The sequence below is a fragment of the Paramormyrops kingsleyae genome, chromosome 21 (assembly GCF_048594095.1).
Source record: "Paramormyrops kingsleyae isolate MSU_618 chromosome 21, PKINGS_0.4, whole genome shotgun sequence".
In the NCBI taxonomy this organism is placed as follows: Eukaryota; Metazoa; Chordata; class Actinopteri; order Osteoglossiformes; family Mormyridae; genus Paramormyrops; species Paramormyrops kingsleyae.
Window position 1 is genome coordinate 15,237,432 of NC_132817.1, and position 19,638 is coordinate 15,257,069.

The 19,638-nt window shown below is 48.1% G+C and overlaps 1 protein-coding gene across 1 annotated transcript in view; it reads right to left on the minus strand.

Moving 5' to 3' along the window:
- LOC111836592 (single-stranded DNA-binding protein 3) overlaps positions 1-19,638 on the minus strand; it is a 35,150-nt gene that overhangs the window by 15,189 nt on the left and 323 nt on the right. The window contains exons 2-4 of the mRNA XM_023798000.2: positions 14,266-14,338; positions 11,283-11,344; positions 8,414-8,498 (exon numbers count right to left, since the gene is read on the minus strand). Of these exons, the coding sequence (XP_023653768.2) occupies positions 8,414-8,498; positions 11,283-11,344; positions 14,266-14,338 (220 nt within the window). The remainder of the gene's footprint in view (positions 1-8,413; positions 8,499-11,282; positions 11,345-14,265; positions 14,339-19,638) is intronic.

Genomic DNA, 19,638 nt, shown 5'->3' on the forward strand with positions numbered 1-19,638 from the left:
CCCTTCCACCAATAGGAGCGAGGCATCGAACGGCTGGCAGAAGCTGTCGTCATGGATACGAACCCTGTCTGCATTCGCCCGCCCCCCTCCCCTTACCCTGCCACTCCGCCCCAGAGGCATCCAGGATCGTGAAAGGCATCAGCATTTAAAGAAGGGGTGGGGGGGGGGAACAAAGACCACCCGACTTTAGCTGATCTGCTATTGAGCAGATAGAGACCCTTGCAGGACACAGCCTTTAGCATTCAGTACTGGGCAGCCATGTGTCTGTTCATGCACCCAGACAGCACAAGTGGAGTGTAGAGAACATGCTTCTATATCCTGTGCATCACCACACTGTACGATACGCCTGAGGTCAAGCACTGATCTGGACCAGTTAAAACTGCACCTCTGTTTCTCTCAGCCAATGAAGCCAGTTAATCTGCTTCACTGAAGCAGTCGGCAGTCTTGTTAGCTGAAAGATGGTCTAGCCCCACCCCCAACCCTCTGCAGTACCTAGAGGTGAATGACATGATGAAGAAGAAAAAAAACAACAACAACAATCTGTACCTGTCACAGACATGCTAACTCCCTTCAGCATAATCAAACCACCGACTTATCAAGCTAGATAGCTGTGAGACCCAGGTCTGCGCAGAGAAGTTGAACATCTAAAAGCACGTGTGCTTGCGTGTGTGTCACATGCGATACAACGGTTAGAATACCCTATCTGCCCCCGCCCACCTGCCCGTCTGCCTGCATCAGCAACGCAGGGAGGGCAAAGAAGAAGAAAAAACCCCCACAAACAAAGCCTTCTTTCTGCAGGCTGGCCAAATAAAACTGCTGGTTAATCCGCCTGACTTCTAACCCCTCATCCTCCACATGGGAATAGATGGGGATCTCAGACAGGCAAAGGGACAGCTGGACAGACAGACAGGTGCGGGAGAAGGCAGGCAAACAGACGAGAGGAATAACACTGAGAAAAGAGATACATGCACTACTAATGGAGGGGCAACTTCACCGAAGAACAAAGAGGACGGTGGGGCAACTACACCGAAGAACAAAGAGGACGGTGGGGCAACTTCACCAATGGAAAAAAAAAAAGAGGACGGTGGGGCAACTTCACCAATGAACAAAGAGGACGGAGGGGCAACTTCACCAATGAACAAAGAGGACGGAGGGGCAACTTCACCAATGAACAAAGAGGACGGAGGGGCAACTTCACCAATGAAAAAAAGAGGACGGTGGGGCAACTTCACCAATGAAAAAAAGAGGACGGTGGGGCAACTTCACCAATGAACAAAGAGGACAGAGGGGCAACTTCACCAATGAACAAAGAGAACGGAGGGGCAACTTCACCAATGAACAAAGAGGACGGAGGGGCAACTTCACCAATGAACAAAGAGGACGGTGGGGCAACTTCACATTAAATAAGTAGGTCTGAATCGTCAGGGGTGGGGCTGGTTCATGATTAGCCTGGAAATGCTGTCTGTCACCATAGCAGTTTTTCTGCATGCTTAAAGACGGTATCAAACTATAACAAAGTTCATCTGTATTTTTTAGTTTTAGCTGGTAACTGTTTTAATTCACAGCACAGTACTTCATCTGAAACAGAGTTGTGTTATAAATTGTTACATTACACAACACCTGCAGTTAAGTCCGTCTACAGTGAGACACCTGCAGACTTAAGACACGGCACAATTTGCCAGCATCTATATTTGTTACATTAATTTGGCATCTAAAAAATAAAAACGGGCTTTGTCTTCTTGCCATGTACGGTTTCCTCACTTGCATTCAAAGAAAAATTAATAAGCATTTCACACACCATATGGTTCAGGTTTAAAACCAAACCAGCAAGGTAAGAAATAAAACATCCCCGGCGACTCCTATTAAAGACTCTGGGATATATTATGAAGGTAAATAAAGGTAAAAGAGCCGAATCCTTTTTCGGCATTTCAGTCTGCCTGTGATGTGCATCAACACGCCAAACCCCAGTCAGCTCGGGTGCAAAAGCAATGACTGTCAGGAGTGTGATAGGCACAGACGGCTGTTGTAGGCTCCCCACACGCACACGTGTACTGTAATGAAGTGGTGGGGCTCAAAGGAGGATGGAACATGGGGGAGGGTCACACACCCTTACATGATTATCTCTCTCTCTCACACACACACACACACACACACACACACACACACACACACACACACACACACACACAGGTAACCACAGAGCACTGGCCTAACGTTCGTGTCGTACCAATATGGCAGGACCTGCCAGTCTGAATTTAACCGCAGCTGTATGCGGCTGGGCCGTCGCAGCCGTCGCATGAGTCTGCGCGCTGGCGAAAGGAGCCGAAGCTCATTAATGCAGAAACGGAAATCATTTAGGCACCGAGCAAGCAGAGTGACAGAGAGTGAGCATTGGAGACTGGACTCGATACCCCCCACCACAGCCCCCCCCCATTTTTCTTATTCCGCTAATGGCGATGACAGTCGCCAGCAATCCCTGCGATCTGGTGGCCGGCGAGAGCGATTCAGCGCGCTCTGCATGGAGCACATCTCCCCGGCCGGCTCTGGGGATCTCCCAGCATGCCTTGTGGCCCGAGTGCCGCAGCCCGGGGGACGGAGCTGTCCAGGTGCGTCCGCGGCTGTCCAGATGGGAAAGGCCTCGCCAAGGAACATTTGGCCAGCGCTGGCACATATCACGATGCATCACATAATCCCCGTAAAGAGTGCCAAGTATAGGGGATGCATTACGGCGGCAGCATTCCCGTCCGGAGCAGCAGAACCACCGTGACCCCAATAAGAAGCAGAGGGAGCCCGTCTGGTGCAGCAGGAGAGGCCCAGAAACACGGGTCTCCATGCAGCATCCCCACACAGAGGCGGCCGGGCAGCTGGGGGATCAGCGTGACGGCACAGCGGCGGCGTGTTCGCCCCGCCGCCACGCGCCGCTCTGCTCTTACGCCGAACAGCAGCGCAAATCCGCTTAAACCTCCTAAAAGGTAAAGCGGCTGTTTAATGATCCCAGTAAACTGCTCAAGAGGTTTATGCTAACAAATATAATTCAGCTGACTTCTGCAATCAAGTAAAAAAAATAAAATAAATAATAATAAAAAAAACACATACACCAGTGATTCTTCAAAGCGAATCAAAAAGGATCAATGCTACAATCGGAGACCGACTACCCTAAAACACACTTAACACTTTAACTGGGAAACATCTGTCTACTCATTACCCAAAAGAAGCAAACAGACCAGACAACCACACTAAACAGTTTGGGTCTCAAAACAACAAAGCAGAAGCTACTGAACTTTCACCTCAGCAAACATACTGGCAAGATCTCCTTAGTCCCAGCAACATGCTCTAGGTCATTCTCACCCATCTAAGATAATTACTCAATCGATCACCACTGAAAAATGGACACTATCGGCACACTTTTTACACCTGGGTGGTGGAGGTTAAATCCCAGAACCCAGAGCCTGTACCCCAATGCCCATATGACAGCCTGGACAGTAATCTGCCACCCTCCTGGATTAGTGGGATTAGGCCCAAATCAGGTCAACCAAAACACCGTCTCGACCTACTTGACAATCCTGTGTTTTTCCTTTCCTGCCCCTAACCCATCAAAACACCACATGAAAAGCTGTTCTCTTTACAGGTTTCTTTACAGCCAAAGCATCCGACATCTTACAGATGTTGCATATTTGCCTGATCACACGCCTGATTGGCCAGGATAAGCTCCTTGCTTATTGGCCAAAGACGAGGGGAGGGAGCTAAACTGATACAACAGGTTACTCTCCTGGTGTTTGGGCCAGCAACCTTTTGATTAAACGCTCTTCAGAAGTGCAACACTATTTTAAACTCATACTCATTTCTCATGATCTCAAAAATGGGGGGGAAAAAATATTACTGTGTGTGAGAGCATATCAGGCAGGACTTTTGGCCATCCTCATAAGACCATACTTCTCTCAGGAAAGCCGGTTTCACATACTCTACCAGAGACCCCATGGGAAGGTTGTGGGGAACTAATAGCTCTTCCTAGGGACACTGGTCCCGTGTACCAGACCTGCACGGGCCGGGAGAGACAGCGCCACATAGCAGGTTTACCACGTAGATATATATCTATAAATTTGGGGTGGCACAATTTTAACAAAAAACCCTTGAAAAAAAACAGAGAGCTCTCCAATGCCTACATATGTCAGTGTTTCCACCTTCAGTTTAAAATTTAAAGATGGCAAGAGGGCTTTCGATGGAGATGCAGCTAGAGAGACCTTTCGGCGGTATAGATCTCACACGGAGCGGCTGCATTGTTCTTGAATTGCAGCCTGTTAAAGGAAGCGGGCACCAAACGGGATTTCATCATGTTCCTATATCTGACACTGGAGAAGACGATAAACAAGATCAAAACCAAGCTAATGTTTTTGGATTTACCACCCTGTAGGTAAATCTGCTGCCTTTTTTCTCCCCAAAGCCAAAGTCAGATTTCAAGTAGAGCTCAGCCTCAACCCGTCCCCCAAATTTCAAAAGTGAATTAAAAATGTTTCCTGAGCAGTTGCCAAATTCTAAATTGAATGGCGGTGAGGTATTGTATGAATTCCAGGTGGGAGGGAGTATCGTGTAGGGACCGAAAATACAGCAAAAAGAATGCAAATGCAAAAATAAATTTGTGGACAATTGCTTGGCCTTTCTGATGATATGTAGTATTATGCAATTATTATATAAAGCAATTATTTTGATGCAGGAAACCCACAGTGCTTTGCCTCTCAGAGTTTGCTGGTGAAAAACTACTAAACACTTGAATGTGGAGCAGCTGTTGATTTCTTTTCTTTTTTTTAATCTGAGGAACAGGAATCTACCAGAACTAAATTATACTAATTATAAGTTTTATTCAGGTTCTATAGGTATGATTACTCAAATCACTCTTTAGGCAACATCTCAGAATTTAATACCCAATAATCTCTCTTAAGAAGTTTTAATGCTTTAAGGATCCACAGGAAGCCCGATCTCACTAACAGCACCTTCTCTGGAGCTGAAAGTTACAGCTGGGATATACAGCTACCAGTGTAAATGGCACGCTTACGGAGTCAGAGGAAGCGAAAGCAAATCCTTCGATCCGCAAGTCTTCCCTCCTGGGGCTGGGGACAGGCAACGTTCGGCAGGTGCGAGTCCATCTTCCTGCCTGCAGATCTAGGCAGATGGATCAGGGACTAAAGCACTAAAGCAGTGACATGACTGCTCTTGAGACCTCGCCCTCCCCAGGGCAGCTCAGGGCCGAGACTGACGCTGTGTTTGGAACTAAGGGTGTATCATTTTAAAAAAATATTGGTGATGCTTTACTTAAAGCAGTCATATAACTCTTTAGAAATGCATTATAATGCATTATGAAGTAATCCATAATTCACAGATATAGAAGAACCCTTAAAATTAATTTTTAAAACTATAAAAAGGCATAACACATTATGGCCATGTTTATTATGCATTATAATGGTCAGTATAAGCCATTATAATGCATTATAAAGGCATTTATAATCATAGATGAAAGCTTCATAGAGCATTCATAATGCATAATGAACATGGCTATAATGCCTTATGCCTTTTACAAATAGTTATAGCCATGTTTATAATACTTTAGGAATGCATTATAATGCATTATGAAGGTATGTATAATTCAGTTATATGACTGCTTTAACTAAAGCGTCACCGAAATATTTAAGCAGTTTGTCACTAATCAGCAGGATTCCCCCTGACAGTTATGTTCTCGGCTGCACGCCTGGACGAGCTGCACACACAGGCACACGCGTGGCCAAGCATGCAGGTACCGGGGAGACCCAGCGGAGGGCTCAACAAAAGAGACAGCAAAGGACATCCCCCTGATCACAGCTCACACACGGAACCAGCTGCGCTCTGAACGCAGAGAGAGGACTGAGCAGGACACAGTCGCCTGCACGTGAAACCTTTACCGAGAGTAAAGGATGGAGGAGCCCACCCACCCACAGGAGGCCATACTGAAAGCCACCCCAGCCCATATGCCCCAGCAGCACCACACGCTGTACCAGCTTAGCACCCCATCCCTATTGACTGCCTACCTGAAGGGGGCGCCGTCCCTGACCCCGTACCCCAGTAGCCACCCATCATGCCCATTCATGCCCTTTTCTGCATGCTGGATGACGGGGCACCTCTAGCCCTCAACTTCAAAGCAGAGTGTGAATACAGATCAAACAGACCATGGGGGGGGGGGGGGACAGAACCTCAACTCCAAACAGGAGGCCACAGCTGCACCACATCACCTCCCCCACCTAGGATGCTATGACAACGGCAAGGAAAGTAGCCACACACATGCTCAGTTATAGGCATGACATCACAGTCACCTCACGAGCCCTTGTTGCAACCCCCCTCCCACCAGATATTAACGACATGGTTATCACTAAGCATGCTCAGTGGGGACCGCAGAGGATGCACATTATCGCGGGCGGGGCGTAACCCTACGGCTACCGACACTCTGGATTCCGCAGCATCCAGTCCCCTAATAGAAAAGGAGACGGTCATTCCCAAGATGCTCATGTACGCGAAGGATTAACCTTCAAAGATACGGGGGGGGGGCAGGCAAACGATCGCAGCAGCAGAGCCCGAGCACAGGCAGTGTGAGAGGCTGCTCAAACTGCACTGCTTTAGCATGAGCAGTAGGGGACCCACATCCAGTTAAATACCCCCAGGAAAGAGACACCAGAGACAGGGTCCACAATAGTATCGGTTCTGGCTGTACTCCTGTGGTTGCTTAGCACCACACTGCTGTTTTGAGGCAGTTTTAAACACCTTAGGTGTTTATTTCTGCTATTTTAAGGCGTTTATCAAAAACAGCCAAGAACCTTCCTCAACAGTACAAGAGAGAGATCCCTTCTACAGTTTTAATTGCCTCATTAGGGCTTTTGGTTAATGAGTCAGAATCATAAACTCAGTAACATTTTATTTGCTCACAGGTATTTTCCTATAAAATATTTCCAGCATAAACCCCACTACGCCGCACCGGGCACCTGCCAGGCGAACCCCACATCCTGCTGCTGCTCTACAGCGACACCTACAGGGCGGCGGGCGGAACTGCGAGTTAAGCCTGAAATCTACACCAGTGATTCTACACCCAGCCCTTGGGGACCCCCAAATGGTACAAGGACTGCCTGGGGGCCCCCCGAGGACCAGGATTTAGAAACACTGGCGTAGACTGACGATACGGGTAAACAGGGAGAATAGACCAGTAATGGCAGGATTGGTCATTCCAAACTGGCAGCACATGAGCAACACGACTGTACCTAACCATTAAATAGATACGATCACACTGCTGGAACAACAGAGCAGAATTGCACTCTGGGAAACATGCACCAGCAAACAGCCCCCCCCCCCCATCCTGGGAGATTTGCCAGGACCACAATCCCACAAAATCCCAGGATTTGCGGCCGAACCATCCCCTGGATTCAGGGATTAGCGAGCGCCAACGTACTCCTCATCCTCCCGCCAACACGGTCCGCTGAAAGACAATCCTGCCCCTCCGACACCCAGTCAGCACCTTGACCAGAGCCTGAGACCCCCCTGGATGTGCGACGCTGCAGAACGTGCAGGAAACGACAGGGGGCTCCCGGACACGGAGCGTCACACACAAACAAACCTCGACCCTAAAACCACCATCTTCCCATGAACTTCTCAGGGACAAAGGAGAGCGCCCCCACCTGGTCAGATAGAGAACCCCTCGGCCAAACATGAGGACTGCAGCGTTCAGATGGCGGCAGTCTGACAGGCCGCCTGTTCCTTCCAGACGTTCATGTCCTTCTGCTACCTCCGCCTCTGGGCCCCCATTAAGGGCTGACAGAAGGCCTGACCAGGACACCTCACGCAACCGTCCTACTGCCACACGAGTGCGAGCCACTTTCGGGCAGCCAGCTAATTGAGGTGAAAGGTTAGCAAGGTCAGGGGTCTGAGGTCACTGCCAGTGCTGCAGGGCTTCTTCTCAAGGCTCATCGAACCCCTTTATGGACTCCTGACCCACCGAATGCCGTGGCCAACACTAATGAAAGATCCACGCAGAGCGCTGACCTCTGACCCCAACAGACCGACCAGGGTGACACCCCCAGGTCAAAGGACAAAGGCGAAGAGGTGAAACACAGCGTGACTGAAATGTCTGCTTACAAACGGTCTGCTGCTGATTAGGAAGCTCAGAGAGAAGCTGAGCATCATGGTATGGAACCGGACCAAACCACACCAGGACCTGTCTGCCCTTACATACACACACCTGCCATAAATAAGAGACTAACCCTTATAATTAATTAAAAAAAATAAACAGAACGATCCACAGGCTACAGCAGTCAATAGGAATCCAGATACCCAAGCTAAGCCCAATTTTAGCAATGATGCCAAGGACTGGCTGAGGGAAAGAAAAAAAAAAAACACCACTCACATAGTCATGGAAGGCTTTGGCCTCGCTGGAGTGTTCACATGTCTCTCGCCGGTCCGGAGCAGCGCAGTACAGGTCCCAGAATACACTGCAACAGGAAGTGGGGGGTGAGAGAGAGAGAGAGAGAGAGAGAGAGAGAGGCACCTCAGAACTGACCGCATTGATGAAGAAACACAGGGACAATAAAAATCTCACGACACGCTGCATGGAGGAGGGACGGACAGACACGTCTCGGCGGGGGAAACTAAAACCTAAAAAAGTGATCAGCAGCGATTTGCCGGCTCTGCCTCACGTCCGGCGGGGGTCGGGGTGGGGGGCGCGGGGAGGGTTTCAATTCCACTTGGCGAGACCCACAGGTTACTGATCAATTACAGGAGCAATTTGCTCAGTTAAGTCAACTTCGGCGTTAAAGACCTGCGGGGGGCTCAGGGTTCCGTGCCAAATGGTGTACTAATGATTGCTCTGAAAGAAAGGACCCGTTTAACGACTCCAGATTAAATAGTGCCTGATCTTAGGATATCGATTTAATGGACACCCCGTGAAGCAGGCTGAGTAGGACACTCGCCAATGAAAGGGGCAGCCATGACGCACAGCCCCGCCAGACAAAGATACGAGTCCGCAGCTTCATTCTCTATGGATCCCAAACGCAGGGCTTCCGAAACCCAGCCCTCGGGGAGCCTCCAGACAGTCCGTGTTTTTTTGCTCCCGACAAACTGCCTGTCAGAGATGCTGGGAGGAACCAAAAAAAGTGGATAGTCTGGGGGGGGCGAGGATCCAGCTGAGAAACACTGACCTGCCAGAGTGGCACCCAGTGAAACATCAGTCTCGTACTGGAGAAGTACGACAGAATATGGAATAAGAAGCGAGGTGCGCGCACACGCACACACAAAAAAAAAAAAGATTTCAGATCAAGGGGACTGTGAGGGGGCAGTAAACTGCGGACACAGAAGAGGGGTATCTGGAGACTGTGCCCTGCCCCCAGCCCCCGACGAACACATATCCCCCTGGCCTGTACAGGGAGGTCCCCCGAGGTTTGCTCCCCTAGAGAGAGGCACAGGAAGAGGGGGTGGGGAGGAGGAGAGAAACAAAAGGAAGGCCAGAAAAAGACGAGAAGGATATAGGGGAGCGAAAGAGCAGACCACCCTCCACTTTTATCTATATATATTTTTTAGCTCCAAGTTGCCCAGAAAGATGCTCAGAGTACCAGCTGTGGCCTCCGTGCTGGAAAGAGAGGCGGGAATACGCATGCAGGGACGCAGGGACGCGCAGGGAGGCCTTCACTGAACACGGGTCTTCATGGGACGGGTCAGGCAGAGAGGGAGGGGCAGCGCTGTTCAGCCCAGTCTAAAACCTCACCAGCATGGAGTAAAACATCACCGGCACTGAACCACGCCGTGGCGACACGCTCCACACGCGGCCGGTGAGCTGGAGGAGGAGCGGAGCTGCGACAGCGCCACCCGGCACACGCCGAGGAACGTTAGCGGGAAGCGGACGTCTCAGCTCAGCCATGCGGCTCGGCGAGATGCCAGCTTCACCCACTTAGCATCACCAGTCAGGTTCAGGACAGCGACACCTGCTGCTCATTCTCCAGCCAAAGCCTCCATCCCATGACCCCCCCAGAAACCTTCCATCCACTAATCCACCAACCCGCCTCCCCAGCAGACTCCTACTGCCACCCTGCCATTCCACTTCCGCACGCCAGGAAATCGGAGCGTGAACAGAAAACAGGCCTTAAGCTATGGGAGGTGTGTGTGTGTGCGTGCGTGTGTGTGTGATGGTGGTTGGGGTCGTTTCACACAAAGAAGTCTGGAATGCACGGAGTTAATCCATTCTGGCGATTGGGGGGGGGGGGGGGCTCACAGGGAACAAAGGAAAGGCTGACAGACAAAGGTAGTGGGAGGGGCTGGACAAAAGGGGAGGGGGGGGGCTTTCCCGTACCATCTGGACCTTTTCTTTATGGGGGACAGTGTTGGGGGGGGGGGGGTACCTTACACCCCACGCTGCCCACCAAGCCCTCAGGCCCTTGTTCCTCACCACCCCCTAAGTCACCCCCCACCTTGCAGCTGTGGGTCTCAGTACTTATGCAACCCCCCCCCCCCCCAGCAATCGGGTGAGGGGAAGGTTGGAGGGCGATGGGCAGCAAAGCCCGCGGGGGGGGGGGGGGGGGGGGTTTGGCATGGACCAGAGAATGAAGACAAAACCCAACGAGGCGACTAAAGGACAAGAATGACTGGCTGCTGGTTTGACGCCAGTGAGAGACTTAACCAGCCTTAACAAGGGACACTGGATCAACTGCAGACCCTCCACCTGTATCTACCAGCTTCAGCTAATTTCCTAACCGAAACTAAACCAAAACAATCCAACAGACCTGCTGTCTGTACAGTGGTAATGGAGGATTCCTTTTATGCGAATCACAGGAGCTCTGCTTAAAATGTTCTCTCTCTCTCTCTCTCTCACACACACACACACACTAGCAGTCATATCTTTGTGGGGACTCTCCTTTCATTTCTATGGGGGAAAATCTGTAATCCTAAATGATGATGACCTTAACCCCTACCCAGCCCTAACCATAAGTAACCAAACAAAATACAAGACTTTTGGCTATTTTAGTTTTTTGATTGCAGTCACAATCTTTTTATAAGATTGAGTATCCCCTTGTGGGGACCAAAAAAAATGGTCCCCACAACGTCAAAATAACAGGTTTTTAAATCACATTTGGTCCCCACAATGTAATACATAGATCACATACGTAACACACACACACACACACACACACACACACACACACACACACACACACACACACACTGCGGGATCTCCATTGCTCTAACAGTACAGAAAGACCCCCACCCCCTTAACATGTGATACATACCACCACCATGAGTGAAGAAATCCTGGAGGCTCCCCCAGTGTGATGTTCTTCTCCCATCGAATCTGCAAGGGAACGGGGAGGGGGGGGGGGGGACAGTCTGGTTAAGCAAAACATGCAGAACCAACAGAGCTGAGACCGAACTGTTCAGAGGCTCAGAGAGAGCAGGACCGCGCTGCCAGATACGAGGCGGGGAGCGGAAGGACAATGCCCAGCGTTAAGGGGGAGGGCAGCGGTCCTGCTCTCATCAGTCAAATGCCACTCATGGAGGGGGGGGGGGGGGTACCTGCTTCACAATCTAATAAGGTGTTGGGGGGGTGTATTTAAAAATTTTAAAAAAAATAATAAAACACACAGCAATAAGGGGGACCGAGTTCTGATTGCAGTTATTAAAACCACAACGATACAACAGACTCTCCAATCACATTACTGTTCACTTGATCCACGAATGTCTGTAACCAATATCGTGTAAAACCGACACCTCAGATGGCCACCATAATCCAATGAATGTTTACAGATTTCCTCTTTAAAATCACTGCAAGCACCGTCACTGCATGCTGCTGACCACCATAAATTTTTGATTTAAGCAAAAGAGGAAAAAAAACAAGTCACAAGCGCACTGTCTGGTGGAGACACCTTCCATATTTCCTGCCTCTCCAGCAGGTTTTCCACGCGCAGCATATATAAGGGTGTGTATTTCACACAACTCACTCGATAGCAGCCGCTTGTGCCATTACTAATTAATAACCAGGGCAGAGACTGTAAAAACAGCCAGTTAAACCTGTATTGCAGTGAAGCACAAATTAAGCAGTATTAACTGACACCGACAAAAGGAGAACGTCACCACAGTCGAAAGAGCACACCACTGCACACCACTGCACACCACTGCTGCACATTACATGGTCTTAGTGACACCTGGAGATATTAAATGAAACTGCACTCAAGACAAGAAGCTTGTAGATGCCATTAAACAGAAACCGTCAGCAGAACCGGAAGAGCTGCCAACAAACTTCATGTTAGGCTGCACTGACACATCTATGACCATCCTCTGCACTGCTATACTACCAAGAGTGTGAGGTATGCGCAACATCTCAATACATATTTATACTACTATCCGTATAACAAAAAAAGTTAAATGTAACCTGTTGGGTGCACAAGAATTTCAAAGAAACATTTCCGGTCAGAATCTGGAATGCCACTTTGAGGTGCTTTCTGAGCCCTCAAAATAAACTGCCGTCCATTTGTCTTGACTGGACACTAGGTGTACTAGCTGGTCTGCTAAACTTCATTAGGTAATGGCAGCCATGTTTCCCCCCCCCCCCCCCCCCCCCCCCCCACATGTTCACATAAAATTAGCAGCCTGACCATTTTTCCAATTCACGTAACAGAATCAGCAGTATTTACATAGGCATCCAAAATGATGTGGATCCGATTCCAGCTTTCGCTTCGGAGCTGCTCAATGCCCAATGATTTTCGGAAATTTACTGCATTGTCATAATCTAAATTAACCAAACGTATGGTTTAAAATTTTGAATTCTGGGCTATCTTGACAGAGCAGACATATTTTAAATTATAACCTGCATATATAATTAACCTACAGGTTAAACATGTGCATACATAATAATATATATTATGAGACAGACAGACAGACAAACACATACACACACACACACACACACACACACACACACACACATATATATAATTCCCGCACCCTAAGGAAACGGAACCCCGGCAGAAAAAAAGCTTCAGGGTTCTAAGAAAGATGCTGGGTTCATTCAATCATATCTGGATTTGACTGAAGAGATGGTGAACATGCTTTCTACACAAAGCGAAGGACTACAACAGGCCATATTCCTTAGATTACACGTAACTGCTAATACTGTTTTTATTCCCCTTAGGCCATTTTCTTTTGAAGAGATATGACTGACATTCGTGTAGAAACAGTCTTTATTTTACAACTTACACAAGTTCAAATACTGTTTAACGAACGTCTAGAGCACATCGACATATGTTCAAAACCTTCACATTCCCAGCTTTAGTTAGTTCAGAAGGGGGAGACCTAACTTTTAAAATATATAGAAAATGTGTAGGATATACTCAAAACAGGAAAAACGAGACGTACATCTGCAGCCATTGAGGCAAAGCTGTAGAGGAAGTTGCAAAATTTCATTACCCAGACCCATAGAGATAAGTGTTCAAAAACAGCCTAGTGCACTATGATGGCATCACCTGCTCCCATTGTCTAAGAAAAGGAGGGCATGCAAGTCGGACCAACTACAAACACTTAACAGAACAGGGAAAAAAATTACATAAGGCCGTACGAAACAGTTGCCGGCACCACATTTTAATTTTGCCCGCTTTTATAAAAATGCTTCACTTCAATATGGAACTCCAACGTCCACAATGCGCAGCCCAGTTTGCAGATACTAAGGCAAGGCCCTGAAGTATGGCATTCATGCTTTGCAGGGTTAACGGAGAGGAAGCAAGCACATGTGAGGAGCGGCAGCCTCCACCGCAGCCCAACCAGCGTTCCCATTATCTCCGTCCCGCACGATTAATGGCGAGAGGGGGAGGCGCTGAAGGAGGAAGAGGAGGCACGGGCCTGCAAAGCAGCGCTGTCCAGAGGGGGGGCTGCTGCACACAAAAGCGGCGTGGAGACAGGACGTGACCCGCATTAAAACCCGGGGCGGAGGAGTCACTGTGGGGGAGTCTCAGCACGGCGTGCGTGCGCTTCACAGAACAGGAAACAAACACGCTCACTGCACTGAAAGTGCATGACGATAGACAGTTAAAAACAGAGTATTAGCCAAAGAAACCTCCCCCCCCCCCCACCCCCCGGATTATCTGCTTTTTTGCACATTGTTATGGTTTGCGGCCCAGGTGTGATGGGCTAATGGATGGCTGGGAGTATTAACAGTTTTCCCCGATTTAAGACTATCATTAAATCTTTTATAATACCACAAGCAAAGCAGCACATGCTTACCTCGGACAGGAACGTCTGGGCTGACTTCTGGGCCCCAACATGCAGAAGGTACTCGTACACGTATAAAGCTAACCTGAAACACAGAGGAATCACGTGTCAGCGAAGGCAGTCACGGGAACACGGTTCCGCGCCGCCAGGCGAGGAGAACCCGGCGTGAACCAACCACAGGTCCAGGGGCTGCTGGAGTCGACAGATAAACAGAGCATTTTAAACTGCTGGGCTTCTATAGCTGTGTTACTCTTAGAGTAAACCCATTCGGGAATCGCAGCAGACAGCCATATCCAGGTATATGGAGCCATTAATTTGCAATGGTAAAACAAATGTACAAATTAGCTCGTATGCTTGGAGAAAGAAAATCCATCGTGGAAATGCATCCATGCCAGCCCAGCCTCACATACTGAGAAGAGGAGGAAGAAAGAAAAAGTGCACCAAACGCAAACGTATCGTGTTTGTACGCCCATGCCACCATTTCACAGAGGGCTGCATTTCCTGCACAAAGCGGCGACGCACAGCATTTACTGCACTTCCAGACCACAAGCTTGCAGTGACCTTTTAACACCCTTAAAAAAGTACTACTGTATACTAAATGGACTGGTCACTTTGAGCAAAAACAGCTGCCAAATAAACAATCAAAGGCAGCATGGTGACAGGCGTGATTAAACGTGCCTGAAAGTGGGCAGGGGGAGAAGTGTCAGGTCCCGATTAATCCAAGCGTTCTACATCCGTCAGAGAAACTAGAATATCCGGCATAATCTTCAAAAATCAACAGCAAATACATCACGACGATTAATAAACCGGAAATTATCCACAACAGAAGTTCTGTCGGTTAAGAGTAATCCGAAAGGCTTAAACCGGTACACAGCTAAAAATCTTTTAAGACAAAGCCTTATTTACTCCTAAGAGTTGCATCAGAAAGATTTATGATAAACGACGCAAACAACGGAGCAATAATCAGAGCCTCTCCTGGTCATTCACCAAAAGCTATCTGTAGGTGCAAGGCCTATGGATCCTGCTGTCCGGCGTACAGCCACTGACAGGAAGAGGAAGAGAGCAATGAAGATATCAGCCCAGGCACGTGATGCGTTTTCAGCCCCTTACGCTGAAGATTCTCCCAGCTTCTCCTCTAAGCATTTCATGTTCATTTTGGCAGCAATTAAAACCAAATGAAGTCACCTTGACTGAGACCAAGGGTGGAGTCCAGACACTAGAATGTCAGACAGCGGCACGAAATGCAAATCCATCACAAACACCACTCACAGCTTCCAGACAATGCTTATGCCTGGTGCCAGGACATCCAGATCTATTTCCAAGAAGCGTATGACCCCCCAGCAGCGGGAAAGATACAGCAGCCCCCTGCAGACGAGCACTGAGAGCCCCCATGCCTGTACATCTCATCCACCACAAGTTTCTAGTAGGCTGGGTTTACCAACCCACCCTTGAGAAGCCCACCGCAAACACACAGATAACGTAGGTGTTCACTGTCATGGGAGTTCAAACGATTTCATATTATGACAGATGAAAACACTGTAACGAAAAATGACTGGGTTTTCCCCCACCCACGTCATGGTAACACCCTAAGATCCAGGGGGCCGTGCCCCCAGCAGTAAGCAGGGCACCACCTCCATCCTGTCACACATTTCAGAAGTTCAGGGGGGAGGCCCTTGTTCCACAGCCTGTTTTTTTTCCACCTTTGACCTACAGTTCATCATCACATTGATACCTGATACACACATGAATTAAGGAATAGGAGGTCTGTCGGACGAGACGGAAACCAAAAGGTACCCAGTCAAAAAAAATAAAATAAGTCTGCCCACCTTGAGCAGGAGAACGTTCAAACCCCGAGACCCACCCGAGACTCACAAAGCCACCCCCCCCCCCCCGGTGGGCCTAAAGTTTGCTGCCAGTCAACCATATTCCCAGTCTCTTCTCAGCCATCACAAAGCCCAAATCCAGGCCCGCTCAGGGCGCAGCCCGAGGGGACGGCTGAGTCAGCCATCTCCACGCTGCTCCACCCACTCCATAGGCATAACAACAAACCGAGAAATACGGGTCTCCATGCCACGCTGTGACGACCGAGCGAGAGAAACCCAAACAATAGCCAATCCCCCCCTCACCCCACCGAATCAGACTAAAACGAGCCCCACTGCTGAGCTCCGGATCACTGTGAGGTCATGTGACCATCCCATCTTCAGAACAGGTCCTGATGGAAATCCCCTGAGGCACCCCACCCACATTGCCTCCAGCACAACAGGGGTTAACATCAGCTGCCAACGAAAGCTGGAATATCCTGTGCAAAGGTGGAACCAGGAAATACAACTGGGACAGAATTTGGCTGCATGGATCGTTATTATGCTCTGTTAGAACAGAAAGGGTTCTCTTCAGTAGTTAAAAGAATCATTTTTTTTTTCCTTAAGCTGTGGTAAATAAAACAGGATAATGGGCCAGGTGGGTAAGGACATGTGCTCATAACCCGCAGGTTCTAAGTCCACATCACAAGAGGCCCAGCTGTACCAGCCATCAGGGAAGTACTTTGCCTGAATTACTTCAATAAAACATATACAACTGAGCTAGACGATTACATGGGGCAGGTGAAATTCAAAGTGGTTTTGATAGAAAACAACTAAGCAACAAATTAATAAACAGGTGAGACCAGACACTAAAGCCGACGGACGTAATATTGCCCCAGCTGCGCCGACGTAGGTGTGGCTAGAAAACAACAACAGCTCCTCTGTTTCCCTGGGATCTCCATAACTGCAACTTCACATCCTGCCCATGCTCACTTCCAACCCGTGCAGCGAGCCATTGCAGACACGCACCGGGACATCCCGCACGGACGAAATGCAGGCCTCTGGAGGTGCCCAGTATATAGGACCGAGGCACCCCTGAAAGGCCCAGAGAGCCGGGAAGATGAGCCTATCCAGAAAACACCACAAACTACTGAAGACCAGAAGAATACAGCATCACATTGCAAATTAATTATTAAAGCTCAGCCTTTCACTGGGTCCCACGGACCTCACAACATGTTCCAGTCATATAATGTCTCTTTTGTTGGGTTCCAAGTAGTCCATCTTTGGCTTAAATCATATAATCTGGAGACACAAAACAATAATTTTCAGAGCTTGGGCAACCTTTGTCAAATGCTGCAAAAATGTTCATTATCTCTCAAGGAAAAAAAAAGTTGAGCTTTTCTTACTTGGGATAACAATTCTGTTCTATATTTTGACATGTGAATAGGGAATCTGACAGGGCAATCCGACCAAGGCACCAGTCTGTACAAACCCAACATCTATGGAAGGGTGAAACTAAAGAGGATGAAAACAGGTCACGTTTCCAAAGCACAAATCCAGTGCTATCCCCAAACCTCACAACACAGTCCCATAACCCTAAAATAAGACAACCATGAGTACATGACCACTCCCTTCACGTCAACAGTCTCAGTAACTGAACAACGTCAGCGAAACAGGGACTAAAGAAACAAGTCAAAAAGTCAACAGTGTTCGTCCCAGTTCTCTCAACCAGACACACATACAAAACAAGAACAGGGCAAACATTTCCCATCATGCTCCACAATTCCTGTCGGAAAATAAACGAGTGGGTGGGACTTTACATAGCACATCTGACTGAAGGATTAATAAACCATCAGTGAATCATCGTTTTACCGTTGCCTTTGATAATTGATATCAATTGTGTTTTTGCCCAGATGGCTCTACAAGTTTCTCTGGGTCTGAAAATTACCCGATTGAATAACTGCGAACAGCATAGCAGACAGACAGATGAACATCTGAACAAGACAATAAGCTATACGGGTCGCTTCCTTGAATGGACCAGACAAACTCCTGAACGTTTAAAAAAGGGCTGTGTTTATCTAGTCTTCTGGTCCCGCTTTACATTGGATACATAAAAAAAACACTTTGTGAAGTAACAATGATATCGACAGCGGTTCCGATTGTTCCCAATTGTTCCCTTTCACAAAACAAAAATCAACATATCAAAAGCTCGCCTGCCGCCCAACAAGAATGTAACTGTACCCGAAAAAGAAACCTTTTTGACACTGAAAGTGTCCTTGTTGGAAATTCTCGCTTAATGTACCGTTTATTGTTGTATCGATATTTTCTTTAAGTTGCTTAGAAAAGTATATGCATGGACAAGGAGATTCGTGAGACGACGGCAGACTTTTGCGTGCAAACCTGGGGAGATGCATGTCCACTCAAATGACAGTGAAACATATTAAAACTTAGAAACAGAAAATAATCATTAAATGCCTTCTCCAAACCATTCTGCGAGATTGAACCGTATGTGGTCCCCTTATAATGGCTTTCAAACGCCGTGTACTATAAAACAAAGTGGCTTTATCATTGTCTCTTGTATAAGTTTTAGAGTTTTCAAGATGTTTGTTTCCACCTTTTGTTACATGTGTTTCTTAAGCTCCATCGGTGAGGGAAAAATACAATGAAACCTTTCAGCTACACTGTCGCCAACTGTTTGACTGTGAATGAAAGTTTTCTTTTTGTTGCGAAATTATAAAGACTACAATGTTTTGGTACAGGATCTACTAATGGGGAGCTCAAGTCGCCACTCATTTATAGCAGCCACCAACAAAACGGAGAACTGGCTGGACTGGGATGAACAGAACAAGTTTCTTCACTTTTCCACCTTGACAAGTGTTCACTCTCAGTGCGTATATTACAGTAACGCTCATCCTCGCCACACATATGAACTACGATACAAACATGTTAGATACCAATATGTCACGTTTAAGTTTCCCATTTAAGTTTTTTTAAGTCAGGGGCTGAAACAAGACAGCAGCAATGGGCTAGTTGGAGACAACAGTGTTCCTATTTGATAAGCCATAAACCCACTGTTTACAGTACAAACAGTTTAAATTACACCAGCTGGCATACAAACAGACCGTCAAACAAATGCACCTTACTGCAACCGAGGCGATGTTTAGAACAAAAACGGCGTCACCAGCCATAGCCAGAGATCCAGCCGCGCGCCGTCTGTAACTTCGTGCACCGAGGCGGCGGTAGCGCAGCAGCCCCGCGCGCCACACGCTCGCGCATTGTTCCCAAACTCGAGCGCGGTCGTCTCGAGCCACTTCTTCAATGCATGCAAGCGCCACATACAAGGAGTCATTTCTAACAAGCTCCGGTTTTACTAAAGGTGCCGTGCGAATTACCGGCGCACTACTTGATATATTCTGAAAATATCCCCGGACAAACACAGAATACCCGTATAACAATGTGCATGGAAGGCAAGCACGTTCGTGCAGAATTAAAAAGTCAAGCAACAGAAACAAAAAAAATAAATAAAATAAACCTCCCAAGGAAAAGGCTTACACACGGAAAGAACAAGCGTGTACCATATAAATAA